Genomic DNA, 14,225 nt, shown 5'->3' on the forward strand with positions numbered 1-14,225 from the left:
ACAGACACACACACAAATTAGATGTCTTGGACATTGTCACTATACCACCATGTGTTCCTTCTACAAAAAAAATCTGGAAAGAAATAACCCATGTATGAGTTTAACTTATAAACTGCTACTAAAAATGCTACCAACTGCCAAAAAACACACCAAACTCCAGCATCCCTGTAACCTCAGAGAAGTAGATCCAACATGTTCAGGATCTTTGATATCCTCAAACCTTGTGAAGGACAATATTATACTTCAGATTTTCATTAAAAAAATGTCTTTTATCATCACAGGTTTAAAAATGTTAAACTGCAGCTTTAATAATAAGGATCAAGAGAAACAGCTTTAGGAATTTAAGTACAATATACAAATAGCTCACTGTAAACAGCATATGTGGGATGGTTGAGAAGATTCAGATACCCACACATACATGTTATCATTGACTGAAAATGATTCACAGATGTACATGGCAGACCTACACATAGGAGATATGGAGTAAATAAATGGAGCGGAGTCTCAACGGAGCAGAAGAATTAGATTGGATGAGCAGTGGAGGAGAAATTACACAGAATGCCAAGAGATGATTCTGTGTTTGCTTCCATTCTTTATCTCCAACACGACCATTTAAGAAGCTCTGTGTTCAAGAAAATGTCTTTTAGTTTCTCAAAAGACAGTGAGAGCCCCCCCCCCACACACAGCTGCCAAAAAACAATCCAGCAAATTCCGCAAGTTAAAGAAACAAAAAGTAAAACTGTTATTGAGAAGTGATCAGTGCAACACAAGCACTAAAGAGAATCCAATTCCCTTAACAAAAAAAATTCAAACTCCTCAGTCACATTAAATTGAACTAATTCACTAATGAATTGAAAAAGTTTACTGACTTTTTTTTTTTTTTTGTAATTAACCGAGCTTTTAAATTTCCTTCCTCCAGCATCGATACCTGTGAAAGACCTCGGTATAAAACCCATTACAAGTTCTTCAAAAATCAATAAAGTTTTTCATCTCATTGTTTGTAATGTCTCTGAAAGGTGGTATCTGATATATACATGGGCATATACATGGATATGTAAAATTCTTTACACTGTTGTTACTGCAGCTTGGCACTTGGTAAATTTTGGTTCTGTTGACAAATAAATTGAAGTTACAGATGATAGGTTCTCAAGCTGTGCTCCCTTCTTCTTGACTCTGTTCATTGGATGAACCCAGTGGTCCTGCCCACCACAGCACAAGCCCATTGTTCTCTCTGATGTCGCTGGATGTCATCATCTTCTCCTCGTCTTCGTCATCGCTGTGTCCAGGCCACGGGAACTGACGCTGACCGCTGCAGGATGCCACCAATGGCATAAAAGGATGAAGACTAGAGGGAAAGATGGAAACAGGTTTCTATTGTACTAACGACACAAATCAATATAGGAGATTTATTCATATTAAGATACCCAAGGTTTGAAATCTTTTTTTTTTTACTTTAAATGTGATTAGGACTTGAAATTGTGGAAAAACTCCAGGCTTTCTAGCAACCCAATCTCTGTAGACAATAATAACAAAAAGAAATAAAAATAAAGATCTGGGCCACTAAGACACAATAAATCAGGATAAGGAGCTGTCTCAGCTTGTCTATTGATTAAAAAAGAAAAAAAAAAAGTCCCTGTCCTCCTGCATTTAAATTCAAGCATTTACCCTAGGAATGTGTTTTTTTTCCCCCCCTATTTTGAATTTTCAAAGCCAACATTAAATCACTACAATATTTCCAAAGATATCCTGAATTTTTTAGTCAATACACATGAACCGACTCATTTCCTGTCAAGCTGATCTTTATCTGTGATAAAATACTCAGTAAACAAATGCCAGATTTGAAGCATCCTTACAGAGTTATTCAACTGATACTTATCACACCTCCCTTAAGTTTTCATAGTAAACAAGGACTTAGGGATTGTAGAGAAGTCTTCTACATGATCAGTTGGAAAAGTTATACCTGATGCCATTAGTGCAGTCTGTGTGAGCCTGAAACTGGAGCACGGGCCTCAGGACCTCTTCATTACCATCAGGAGGAGCTGTGAGTGTATCCCATACTGACATCACTCCGTCTGTGTCTCCGCTTACAAGGTACCGGCCAGACCTGATCCGAACACACCACACTGACCAGTTTAAGATACAGCAGGAGCCAATATGAAATTTCGAACGCATGCATGCTGTTGATGTTTTCTCTCTTTGTGCTGGAACTTACGGATCTAGGTCGAAGTAAATGCGCTGGTTAGTGCTCACATTTCTGGGGAGTGAGAACAGAACCCGACCCGGGTCTCGGAGATCCCAGCACAGGATCTCTTGATCCTGCAAATACACACAGGTTCGGATTCAGGGTTTTCATTCATTCAGCACTCAGCTGAAGTTCAGCGTACACAGAGATGTAATTTTAATATATATTGTTACTCCGTAGTCTAAAATGCTGGCTATGAACTAAATAGGTTTACTTCATAAACTACTAAGAGAAATCCTCACATGATGATCAGCATTAACCACTCATTTAATACACTGTGTGTGTGTGTGTGTGTGTGTGTGTGTGTATTAGTGCGGTGTTATCTCTTCATGCACATAAAGGAGCCATCCTCCATCATCAGTATCATCAAACCTCACTCTCACAACACACCTTGCGGGCACCTGTGTACAGCTGGTTGCCATCCGGTGAGAAGAGCAGGTGTGTGACTCCACCATGGTGGCGTTGTGGCAAAAGAGCCAACATTGATCCGTCTTCACAGGAGTATAGACCCACTGTGCGCGAGTATGAGCCGCAAACATACACCGGCTGAGACGGACTAAATGCCATGCATGAGATTATACCTGTCTGGCCCTGTTTCTTCACTGAGATAGAGACAGACAGACATAAAGACAAAAAGAAAGAGATAGAGAGAGAAAGAGAGAGAGCATTTAAAGCGTTTAAACATTGCTTTTTATTCCACTCATGTTTCTCTTAACATCCATAATAAGCACATCAAAACCTGTCTGCTAAATTATTAGTTCAACTTTTACAGACTAGAATCCTAATTTTGTTCCAGAGCAAAATAATTATAAACAGGGCTGGGCAATTAATCGAAAAGTAATCGAAATCGACATTCAGAACCTATAATCGATCAAGTTTTTCCTGGTCTATTATTTCGATTACTTTCCCATTAAAAACTGCGTGTGGAGTCACATGACCCCGTGCCGTTACAGTACGTTATTCCGCCGATATGTCGAGCATGGAGAGCTTAAACACTCAGACAACTGAGCAACAACAGCAGCTTGTACCAAAGAAAAACTGAAATGAAGTCAGATGTAGACACTGCAGAAAAACAGTTCCGACGCCCAAAGGTAACACCACCAATTTGTTTCAACACTTGGAGTGCAATCACGTTACTGAATATGAACAGTGCATGGCTCAAAAAAACAAACAAAAAGAGACTGACAAGCGTCCAGCAACAAGTGCCTCCGCAAAGCAGATGTCGATAACAAATGCATTCACAAATGACAAACAGTAAGAGAAGAGTTCAAGAAGATGGAAAGAAATAACTGACTCTATTTGTTATTACATCGCAAAGGATATGACTCCCTTGGCTACAGTGGAGCGAAGCGGGTTTAAACACCTCGTTAAAACTCTCGACAGAAGATACACTGTGCCATCGCCATCACATTTTTCTAAAACTGCGCAAGGACGATGGACCCATTCTTGAGCCTTACTTTGCACTACATAGACGACAATTGGAAGCTGAGCCAGAGATGCCTTGAGACGGCGTATTTTCCAGCCGATCACACGGCAGATATGATTGCGCAAGGTCTGAAAGATATGCTTTCCGAATTGGACCTGGCGGAAGAAAAACTTTCAGCCATTACGACAGACGACGAGAAATGCACTGTTTAAAATATTATTTACAGGATATACAAGAGTTATTTTATTTAGAAGAGATACTGCTTATTTTCTACTTTTAATATGAAAAACATTGAAAATAATTTATTTTGTTTCCAAAAGTGCAAGTTATTTATTTTTACTTTTTTTTTTATAAGAACAAAGTGACTGTTCTTTTTAGGCAATGTGTGCTTTAATTTCAGTTGTTCAACATTGATGTTCAATAAATAACCATAGATAGTAGATAGTGTGTGTTTCCATCAATTATTTTAAAATCAAGTAATGCACCCATCATTCAAAAATCTCACTTGTAATACGTGAGCATATTTACTAAACAAAACTTGTCAGTGAACTATGAGGGCAAAAGAAAAAAAAAAAAAATAATCGTTCATTAATCGTAATCGAGTTAAAATGCTCGATTAATTGAGATTTTGATTTTAGGCCAAATCGCCCAGCCCTAATAAGCAGATTATCATTTCATTCCCTCTTCAGCACAGCTGGCCACATTTGCATGCATTTTAAAGACACAAGCGAACGAAAGCTCTGTGAAGAGCAGAGATTTGGGGTGTAGCGAGATCCCTCACCGACAGTAGGCCTCTGCTCACAATCCCGGCCAGGCCGCTCTGTGTAGAACACCCTGACCGCCTTATCAAAGCCGCAGTAGAGCTGAGAGCCATCAGGAGAGAAACACAGCGAATGGGCCGCCGTCAGCTCGTCCAGGTGGTTGTAGGGACGAAATGTTGCTCGGAGGTTACCGTAGAAAGCGTCCCATATGTGGACTGGGTTGTCACGGCTACTGCTAGCAATACTGGAGGAAGACAGACAGATGGACAAACTCAGAAATCGAATGTGGAGCGATTTAAGTAAGCCGCTATTATAAACCTATTAGTTTAAGGAAAATTTCACAGCTGCACAAGCAATTAAGTCCATTTTATTCTATTGCACCCCATGTTGTTCCATTTGCTGAAGAGGCAGAGACCTAACTAGTCAGAAATGAGGAAGCTTTAAATACAGTGCATTTAACTGTGGTATAATTACACAGTCGTCCATGTGAGAAACTGTATTCTCTTCTCTCATCATGCCGTTTGTTCTTGCTTGGGGAAAAAGAAACAATTATGGCAGTGCACTTTCACAGTTTAGGCTGGACTGCTTCCCAGAAAGCAAAACAAAGCAGATCCGCTTGATCGTCTCTAAGGGAGGCTTACATTCTTTGCCTTCTGAATATGAGACAGAGATCATACTTCGGGAGCTAAGATGGAAGAAGAAACAAAAAAAGAAATCTGTGGTGTTTCCCTGCAAGGCGCAGTCAATGGTAGAGGCCTGTGTTAATGGCAAATCCCACTTTAGATTACAATTCTGCGAATGTTTCAACAGTTTCCCCAGCATGTGTGCATGAGATCAGCACTCACAATCACGGCTAAATGTTTCCATGGTTTTCCTTTCTCTCATTCCCGCTGGCAGTCTGAAAAAACTTCAGAAGCAGAGCATTGTTTTGAGAGTCTCTCAGCTCAGGTTTGATCTCTACTGGTCTTTTCCTTTGAGTGCATCTTCCTCTTGCTTTCCTCTTCATCGTTACATCTGCCTGGGATCTCATCCTTGACCTCACCACCTCTAGTTTTCTATTGCCACAGGGTGACTGTTTTCATGCAGTGTGTTTGATCAGACCATTGAATGAGTGCGTGTTTGTGTGTGTGTGTTTGGGGGGGGCTGCATTTAACAAGCCCCCCTTTAGCAGCATTACAGCCAGCGCCTGTGACAACAGGAATCTCCTTGGAGACAGCTGGACTGCATTGATGTCGGCCAGTCTGCATTCAAAAAAAAATAATGAGGCTGTTGGGACACTTATTCGTGCACAATAACGATGCTCAATAAAAAAAAAAGAGGATGCTGTATGAGACCAAGGGTGATGGAAATGGCTGAAGAGGGAAGATAAGAGACCACTTAGATTTTTCATAATCACCTCCAGCAGCACTGCAACCTGCCATGGACGTTCAATGATGCAAGCAGAGGTTAGATTACTGATGAAAAGTTTCTCTTTTTTTTTTCCCTCAATCTCTCTAGTGAGGCGTTGAATTTCAAAGAGTGCCTAAAAAAAAAAAATCAGGGCAGCCGAGGGACAGGCTATTTGGCAGACGGGCAGATAAGAGTCATGAATTCTGGACAAGCAATAAGACATCTGGAATTATATGGTACACCAGGCTGCTTTGTGAATGAAATATGAAACACCACTGGGAGACCTCTGGAGTCCTGCAATGTCAAAATGATGCTCTAGTGATGAACAACTCCACTCTTTTCACAAAATATATAACCTCATCTAAGATGCTGAACCTTAGAAACCTGAAGCGTTTCTTCTGTTCACAAAAGTTCACAGATTTTCTAGACCATGCCATAAAGTATAGATGACAAGCCAATTATAGGGAGTGGAATAATGGGAAGTAATTATGCCTAGTTACAGGGGGGCTGCAGATTAAAGGACAAGCTGGCATGGTTTTGTTCCACTTGTCCTTAGAGGAAAAGGGTCATTACTGTAAATCAGTACAAAGATCCTCTAACTTTTGACCCTTATCCTATATGGAAGCATTTCTCTCCTGATTGGAGTGGATTCTTCCAGTATGCAGGCCAGATTAATTAGGGAGAGAGAAAGAGAGAGAGGGGGTAAAGAGATATAGCTAAAGTAAACAAGTGAGTTAAGGGGAAAAACAAATGGAAACAATGTAAGCAGTCATACATGGACATGCTGTAAAAATTAGAAATGCAGTATTCTAAATGTTTGATGCGCTTTAGCAAGTGTAAAAGACATTCTTTAAAGAATGTAACGCTGTTTGCAGTACAGAGGTGTTGTAGTGGGAAATGTTGCACATACAGAACAAGGACAATTAGAGTCTGCAAACAGTAGTTTCCATCAGTCAGAGTCCAGAGAGAGAGAGAGGAAAGAGAGAAGGAGAGGCAGAGAGAGAGAGAGAGAGGGAGGCAAAGAGAGAGGGAGTCAGAGAGAGAGGGAGGGAGAGAGAGTCAGAGAAAGTAGAGCGTGTCAGAGAGAGAGAGAGAGAGTGAGGCAGACCGAGAGAGACAAAGAGAGGCAGACAGACCGAGAGAGACAGAGAGAGAGGCAGACAGACAGACAGAGAGAGAGAGGCAGACAGACCGACAGAGAGAGAGGGGCAGACAGACAGACAGAGAGAGAGGCAGACAGACAGACCGAGAGAGAGAGAGGCAGACAGACAGAGAGAGAGAGGCAGACAGACAGAGAGAGAGAGAGAGAGAGAGAGAGAGGCAGACAGACAGAGAGAGAGAGGCAGGCTGATATAACTGGATCTCTTCATTAAAATAAATAGATTTTCAGGGGAAAAAGACCGCCAGCCAGTAGAAAATAAACTCGGTCCTAACAATGTTTATGGAACAGAAATCAATCTAGATCCATTCCGGATTGTGCTCCCTGTCCGTTTTCTTCAGCTTCAGATAACATTATGCATACGGTGCCTGAAGCTTTCCTTCTGCTGAGCTGACAGATGAAGACGTTTACTCACAAGCAGGTGTCTGGATCTAAAGAGCTCATCTTTGGAAACCAGCAGTAGTCATAGACGGTGTCTCCTTCAGGCATCCTCAGCACCGGACTCTAGATGTAGATAAACACAGGAAATCAATTATTATGGGCTTTAAGACTTCTAAGACATTATCTGCTCTTCAATCAACCCGGTGCTGCAGACTACTGGCCTTGTGCGTCAATACGCTTTTCCACCGAGATCGTTTCCTTTAACAACCTGAGAGGGTTTGAAAATCAATATCCTCATCGACTGGAGCATGTGCTGCATGAAGGAGAGGTTACTGCGGCTGCCTTTCCTACAGCGAGGATCAGATGATCTAGTATTATGCAGTGTATACAATATCACGGAACTGCATTGTGTATTTGTATCATAAACATGTTGCATGATCATAATGGCTTGAATACTTAAACCTGTGGGGATTATTTGGAAACAAGACCGGGGTAAAAATGGCATACACAACTAATTTGTGTTGTCATCGGACTTGCTCATTGAGGATAAATACATACACATTGTGAACTAAATCGATCTGATATTAATCTTGAATTTTGTATTCTATTAATCTTTATATTAACCTTTTGTTCTATGTTTATGTTCCGTAAAGCCGCTTTGAGACAATGTCAATTGTAAAAAGCGCTATACAAATAAACTTGAACTGAATTTGGTTTAGTCTTGGATGCTAAAATCGGGAAAGAACTAATAACCTGTGATACAGAAGAACACAGTGCAATACTGAAAACGTGCATGTTATATTGTGGCGTATTTAACTTTAGATTGTTTCTGACATTTTGAACATGCTTTTCATATTACACCAGAAGAGCATGGATTTCCTTTCTAGTCTGGGTTCTTAATCATGTGGTCAATACTTTTTGTACATTTAATCTACGTTTCTCAAACCTCTATTTATAAAATGTTGTTTAAGTAGGAAATATTCATACTGACCAAATCACATAAGTGGTTCTTTATATATATATATATATGAGAATTGGAAAGAGTGACATTACAGTGTCCTCTTAATATAAGAAATGGTGGAGCCTGCAATCTGCAGTAATATACAACAGGGCACACAGCCAACACCCTGGTGAGCTGTGCTAATAATCCCAGTGGTGAGTAAAGAGGCTGTAATTAAAAGACATAATTACAGGACGCCACAGATTTTGAGTGCTAAACCCAAACCAGGTATAACTTCCTCGCTTTCGGTAAGTACTGTAAGTATAAAAGCTCTACATGCGGACGTGCGCTGCTTTATGTCCTTCAAACTTGCAAATGATAACCAACTGATAGTAATTAATTTCCACACTGATGTGAAAGCAGGCATCGACTCCCATATCATCAGTGCTGATGGACTTATTTGGCTCTAGTTTCATCATAAACCAGTGCCAAAGTATATAAATAATGATGCTGCTACGGTTCGGAGGCTGACCATCTCTGAGAGCAGATCCCAGCTGCTGCTGTAGAGCTCAGGCGGGAGATTATACACACGCAGCACATTATCTGCACTGTTCGAGAGGATACAGGAACCATCTGGAGCCCTGAGAGACACAGAGAGAGTGAAGGGGAGAAAAATAGGTGTGTTTTAAATCTGCTGTTCATGTGTGTCGGTGTGAATGAATTTTCAGGTTGCACTGATGTGGTTCATGAACCGACATGACGACATGTCACCATCTAAGTTCTAATAAACTCTTAAGTTGCATGCAGCGCAGTGACCCCTTAGTAACAATATTATAGCGTAACTGAAACACCGAAATGTGGGAGGAATAACATTAGTTAAGGCTTTAACAGGGAAAGAATCCATTAAACAAAAGAAAAATCAGCAGAGAAACTCTTTACTTTGACAATTACACAATTACTTTCACTGCTCATGAAGAAAAAAAAAAGCAAAAGTTACTTTAAAGGTTGAACATCAAACAAATGTTGGACTAATGTTAGCTATGTGTTATAGTGACAGCTTTCGTGGCTGCACGTTATGAACACTAAATTCAGCTATATGCATGTGCATAAATTTGGTTGTGATTCCAAACTGAATAAATCTTTCCGACAGGGTGCTGAGTTCGGGGTTGCACGTAAACAGTGCGTTTGGAATTTGCCGCCAGAGGGAATTCAATCTGGACTGATGAAAATCTATGCATTCAAATGTAGCCACCGATTCTCCAAGCTGTCACGACAACGATGAAAACCGAATTCGCTACGGTGTCATTTAGGTAACGAATGGAACGTACGTTCAGAAACTGAAAAAACTAGCAGAGGTTTGGGAACATTTGTTTGGTTGAGAACATTTGCTTTTGTGAATAATCAGACAGAATTCGCCTGGGGCCGAGTTGCCCAAAAGCGCCACAGCACGTAGATCATCGCTAACGTATACAGCAAGCGTCACATTAAATAGTCTCTCTGCCAGCTAGGCTGATCCGAAAGAGATCATATAGCATGATTATAATGATCTAGTGCCACACTGGGTGCGATGCTGGTACTGCAGTCGAATGACAGAATTCCGATGAACAGCGATATTTAAGTCATGAGGGAACAAAAGCTGTTCACTAGAAGAAACAGTAAAAAGTTATGCTTTACTCACCATTTGCAGCCTCTGAGGTAGTTCTCAGGAGTCTGTGTGTATTCCGCCCAGGACCCTGTGAGCATCTGGAGGTTCTGACTAAAATCCAGACCCAGGCTGAATTCATATGAGAACATTTAAAAAAATTAAAAAGGAAAATGATGATTTTTCACACACACACACACACACACACACACACACACACACACACACACACACACACACACACACCACCAGATTTCAAATAAAAAGCCAAACAAAGCACAATATATATTTACTATTGATGCTGGTATTCATTGGGCTCTGGTTCAGTGTTTTCCTCCTCCTCATCTTTTCTCTCAGTTGTTGAGAATGTCTCCTGTGTTTCTTGGCAGTCGTCATTATTTTGCATCAATTCTCCAGGTCTCTCTCCACCATCTTCTGTTTGACTGAACACTGTAGGACAAATGCATGACATTGTAGAACACGTGAGGATTTGTCAACAAAAACAAAACAAAACCAACTCTACAATTTACATTACACATAAAATTCTTTAGGGAAAAAAAGAATTTTTTTTATTGCTTTTTATTGTAATAAAGAAACACTTATGTATGAAAACTACATTATTTGTCAATTTGATAGAAAAGAAAATCTAAAATTATTTGTTAAATTCACCATTAATTGTGTCTATGATGTATAAGAAGTAAAGACTTTGACCTTTGTAACATATTGTGAAAGCCGGAGTACAAACTTAACACATTCTATAAATTCTATAAGAGACACAATAGAGTCACCTTTGTCTGGGATTCCACCAGCGTCCTGACTTTCTCCTGTTAGTGTCTCAGTGAATATCTCAGGCTGACCGAGGTCTATGTCCATCCCTTCACCAAAAGGTGGCTGTTGAGCAGCAGCTTGAGCCACGTCTTCAGTGCAGGATGTTGGAGGCGCAGCATTAAGTGGATCTCCATCAGCTTTTTCCTCCTGTCCTGTTCCTCCTAAACTAAGCGCATCACTGCAGGTTCCATGATCTGACATACTTGCACCTCACAGTCCCAGAGTCTAGAAGCGTGTGTGGAAAAAACCTTCGCTCTCAGACAGAAGACTGGGCCATTAAGATAATGTTTCTTATGATGGCACAAAACTGAAGCCTGAAGACAAATGGACGATTTAATCAGAGCTCCTTACACACACGGACTTAAATTATGTAAACCAGTAGTTAACCAATTTCAAGGACACAGTTAAGTTGAAACCAGATACTTTATATTCTGTCTTTGGCATAAAGTCACATGAACATTGTAGCAGTGATATGTACAATATTGGAAAATACTGAACGTTACTCTTAAATAGTGTTAATGATTGTGAGAACCTGAACAGTCACTGACTGAACTGTACTGAGCACAACACACACACACTCAACAGTATGGACTGCAATGACACACACCAAATACACACACTTCCAATTTACAATCGTCTACAGCACTATCATATCAAACTGCTTACATGCTGTTTTGGACACTGTTTTTGCTCTTTGCAAATGCTGTCTCACATTTCAGTCGATTGCTGTTTTGCACAATACTTTACAATCTCATGTAACTGCTGCTATAACACTAATGTGTTCATTATAGTATTTCTGCCCACGCAATATTGATTGAACATACAGTATACACTGGTCTGCGCTGTTTTTGTGTAGTCTTTTGTCCTGCATGGTCTTCTTGTCTTGTCCTGCACTGTTTGCACTGTCTTGTCTGTCTTGTCTTGCACTGTTTGCACCAGGTTGCACAGTTGCACTTTGTGTGGCTAGGACTAACTTACTAAGTCCTTATAGCCCTGTCTTTGTTTTATGTAGCACCACAATCCTGGAGAAAAACGTTGTCTCATTTCACTGTGTATTGCAACAGCTATATATGGTTGAAACGACAATAAAAGCTTCTTGACTTCTTGACCAATAAAACACTACTGTAAGGCATCAGGACATGATCATTACAAAAAATATTAATAAAAGCATGAACATATTAAATGCAAATGTCCGAATCCCCCATGTTTGTTCTCTGGGTGTAAAAACAAACGCCTACAAAAAAAGTTTTGACAAAATAATACATGCAAAAATAAAATAACATCCAGGAACAAGAACACAAATACATGAGAAGAAAAAAAAGAGCTTTAAATGAAGCAGAAGGAAAAGTCTGACCCTCTGAGTGTGTAGGTGTGATCTGATGTCCTGCTGAAGAGAAACATGAGATCCACACACGTGTTCTAGCACTAAAGCTGATGTTGCTGATTGTTTGCTTGCGTTTATTTTCTCACCCAAATGGTTAAAGTAGTATTTGTTTTTATTTAGTAAATTTTACGTTACCTTTTCGGGAACAAAAAGTTGGTGTCCTTTCGTTATATTTCCTCGTAACATTTATTCAATATGCACGAAAAATACCTCATATGTCAACAAAACTTTAACTGAAGCAAATTTATAATCATAACCCATGCTGCGTGTTTACACACAAGGACGCCGCCATTATCAGAAACAACGGTCCGGATCTCGCGAGATTTGGCGCAGCTGCACTACTCAATTCGTCCACAAGAGGGCAACAAACATGGAAGATTAAAGAAGTGCACAGAACAGTTAGAAATAAATAAATAAATAAATAGTGCACTTGTATTATTACTAATATATGAATGAATTAAATTATTAAAGGCCAGAAATTCTTTTTTTTTTCTTTTTCAAAGATAGGTTAGCAATAAAATATGCAAATCAAAATATACCACAACACTTCTCAAAAGTATTTAACATTTTATATTAAATAATAAAAGTATAACCAAGTATATTTAGTTCTGAAGAGTATTTGAACAACAAGGGCAAGTCTTTTGTCTTTGTTACAAACACAGAAAAGATTCACAGCTAATCATGAATAGAAGACGATAAATCAGGTTTTCAGCTTTCGTCTCCTGATATTTACACCTAGACGTGTTACACAACATGGAACACCCGTTTTTCCGTCATAAAATAAGTCATAAAATATATCAGAAGATGTAACTGACGAGTATTTCTGGTTCCTGAGGTGCGCCGTGTTAGATTGTTTGTTTAAATAATTAATAGCTCTAAATGTCTACCCTTGGTTTGAGATGTGGTATTTGCATGTGAAGACTGCATTTGTTGTTAAAAATAATAAAACCTGAAAAACAGAAAGCTGTCTATGACGAAAAAAAGCTTGCGTACTAATAACCAGACATGGAACAGGGTTGATCAAAACTGTTCATCATGGCATCGTTTCCACATGATTTTTGGAAGCGTTCCTTAAGAGTTTCTGATCCATGTTGCCGTAGTCGTATCACAAGATTCCTGCAGATTTATCAGGTTTCCCTTTAACGCAGTGAATCCTCCATTCTACCACATGCCAAAGGTGTGTTACTGGATTCAGATCCAGGGACTGGGAAGGTCACTGAAGAACATTGAAACCTCAGATTTCTTGGCCAACAGAAATGGAAACTTCTACTATTGTAACAAATCCAATGGTACTGAGTGTTTATCTGAGGTACTTTAAGCCTTTTTTATCAGCCTAAAACAGTCCGGCCATTCGCTAGATGTATTTTCATCGTTTCACCATTCTGAGTAAACTCTAAAAACTGTTTACTGGATTTTTTTTACTGGGAATTTCACAGTGTGTATAAAAATCCCAGATCTGCAGTTATAGAAATACTCAGACCTGCCTATCTGACACCAGGGATCATGCCATGGTCAAAATCCCTGAGACTTTCCTCTTATTCTGAAGGTTGATGTGGATATTAGCCAAAGCTTCCGGCCTGTATCGGCATGATTTTTTGGCGTTCCACTGCATGACTGGTTGATTAGATAACTGATAAGAAAGTAGAGGCCATACCACAATCTACAAAGCATTCATCACAAAAAATAAATGAATGTACAAATGAGCCAAGATTAACCTCCAAAGATCTTTTTTTTTTTTTAAATCATTTACCCAAATGTCTTCAGTGTACAGAAAAAGACAAACAATTGTCCTTGCCATTGTAATACTTTTAAAGGGGACTGTATCAGTAGAAACTATCTGCTTACAAGAGTCAAAACAGTATAAACGAATCATCTTAAAGTCACAGGATTGTCAGATTAAATTTTATCATTCCTAAGGATTCAAAGTAAATAAACTTCAGAGTCCTGATTCACTGGACACCAAGCTTCTTGTTAACAGATTATTTGGCTTGTTTTCAGTGGTGAGATATTCAAGAACATCACAGATCAATTTCCGGTTTAGCTTCAAAATAGATCATGTAAAGAAGTGAAAAT

The 14,225-nt window shown here is 39.5% G+C and overlaps 1 protein-coding gene across 2 annotated transcripts; it reads right to left on the bottom strand.

Annotated features, from left to right (window-relative positions):
• Positions 1-282: 282 nt before the first annotated feature.
• Positions 283-12,470, bottom strand: wrap53 (WD repeat containing, antisense to TP53). Of its 2 annotated transcripts, none has more exons than XM_027164986.2 (11): positions 12,288-12,470; positions 10,729-10,993; positions 10,234-10,390; positions 9,977-10,072; positions 8,831-8,939; positions 7,393-7,481; positions 4,450-4,673; positions 2,633-2,844; positions 2,213-2,316; positions 1,961-2,104; positions 283-1,345 (listed from the first exon to the last, which is right to left on the bottom strand). In XM_027164986.2, exons 2-11 carry the CDS (start codon positions 10,967-10,969, stop codon positions 1,147-1,149), a joined length of 1,575 nt encoding a protein of 524 aa, XP_027020787.2. In that variant the 5' UTR covers positions 10,970-10,993; positions 12,288-12,470; the 3' UTR covers positions 283-1,146. The 2 variants fall into 2 exon arrangements, with proteins under 2 accessions (XP_027020787.2, XP_047657427.1); XM_047801471.1 differs by having other exon boundaries at positions 10,729-11,082; positions 12,288-12,469.
• Positions 12,471-14,225: the final 1,755 nt, after the last annotated feature.

The sequence above is a fragment of the Tachysurus fulvidraco genome, chromosome 1 (genome assembly GCF_022655615.1).
Source record: "Tachysurus fulvidraco isolate hzauxx_2018 chromosome 1, HZAU_PFXX_2.0, whole genome shotgun sequence".
In the NCBI taxonomy this organism is placed as follows: Eukaryota; Metazoa; Chordata; class Actinopteri; order Siluriformes; family Bagridae; genus Tachysurus; species Tachysurus fulvidraco.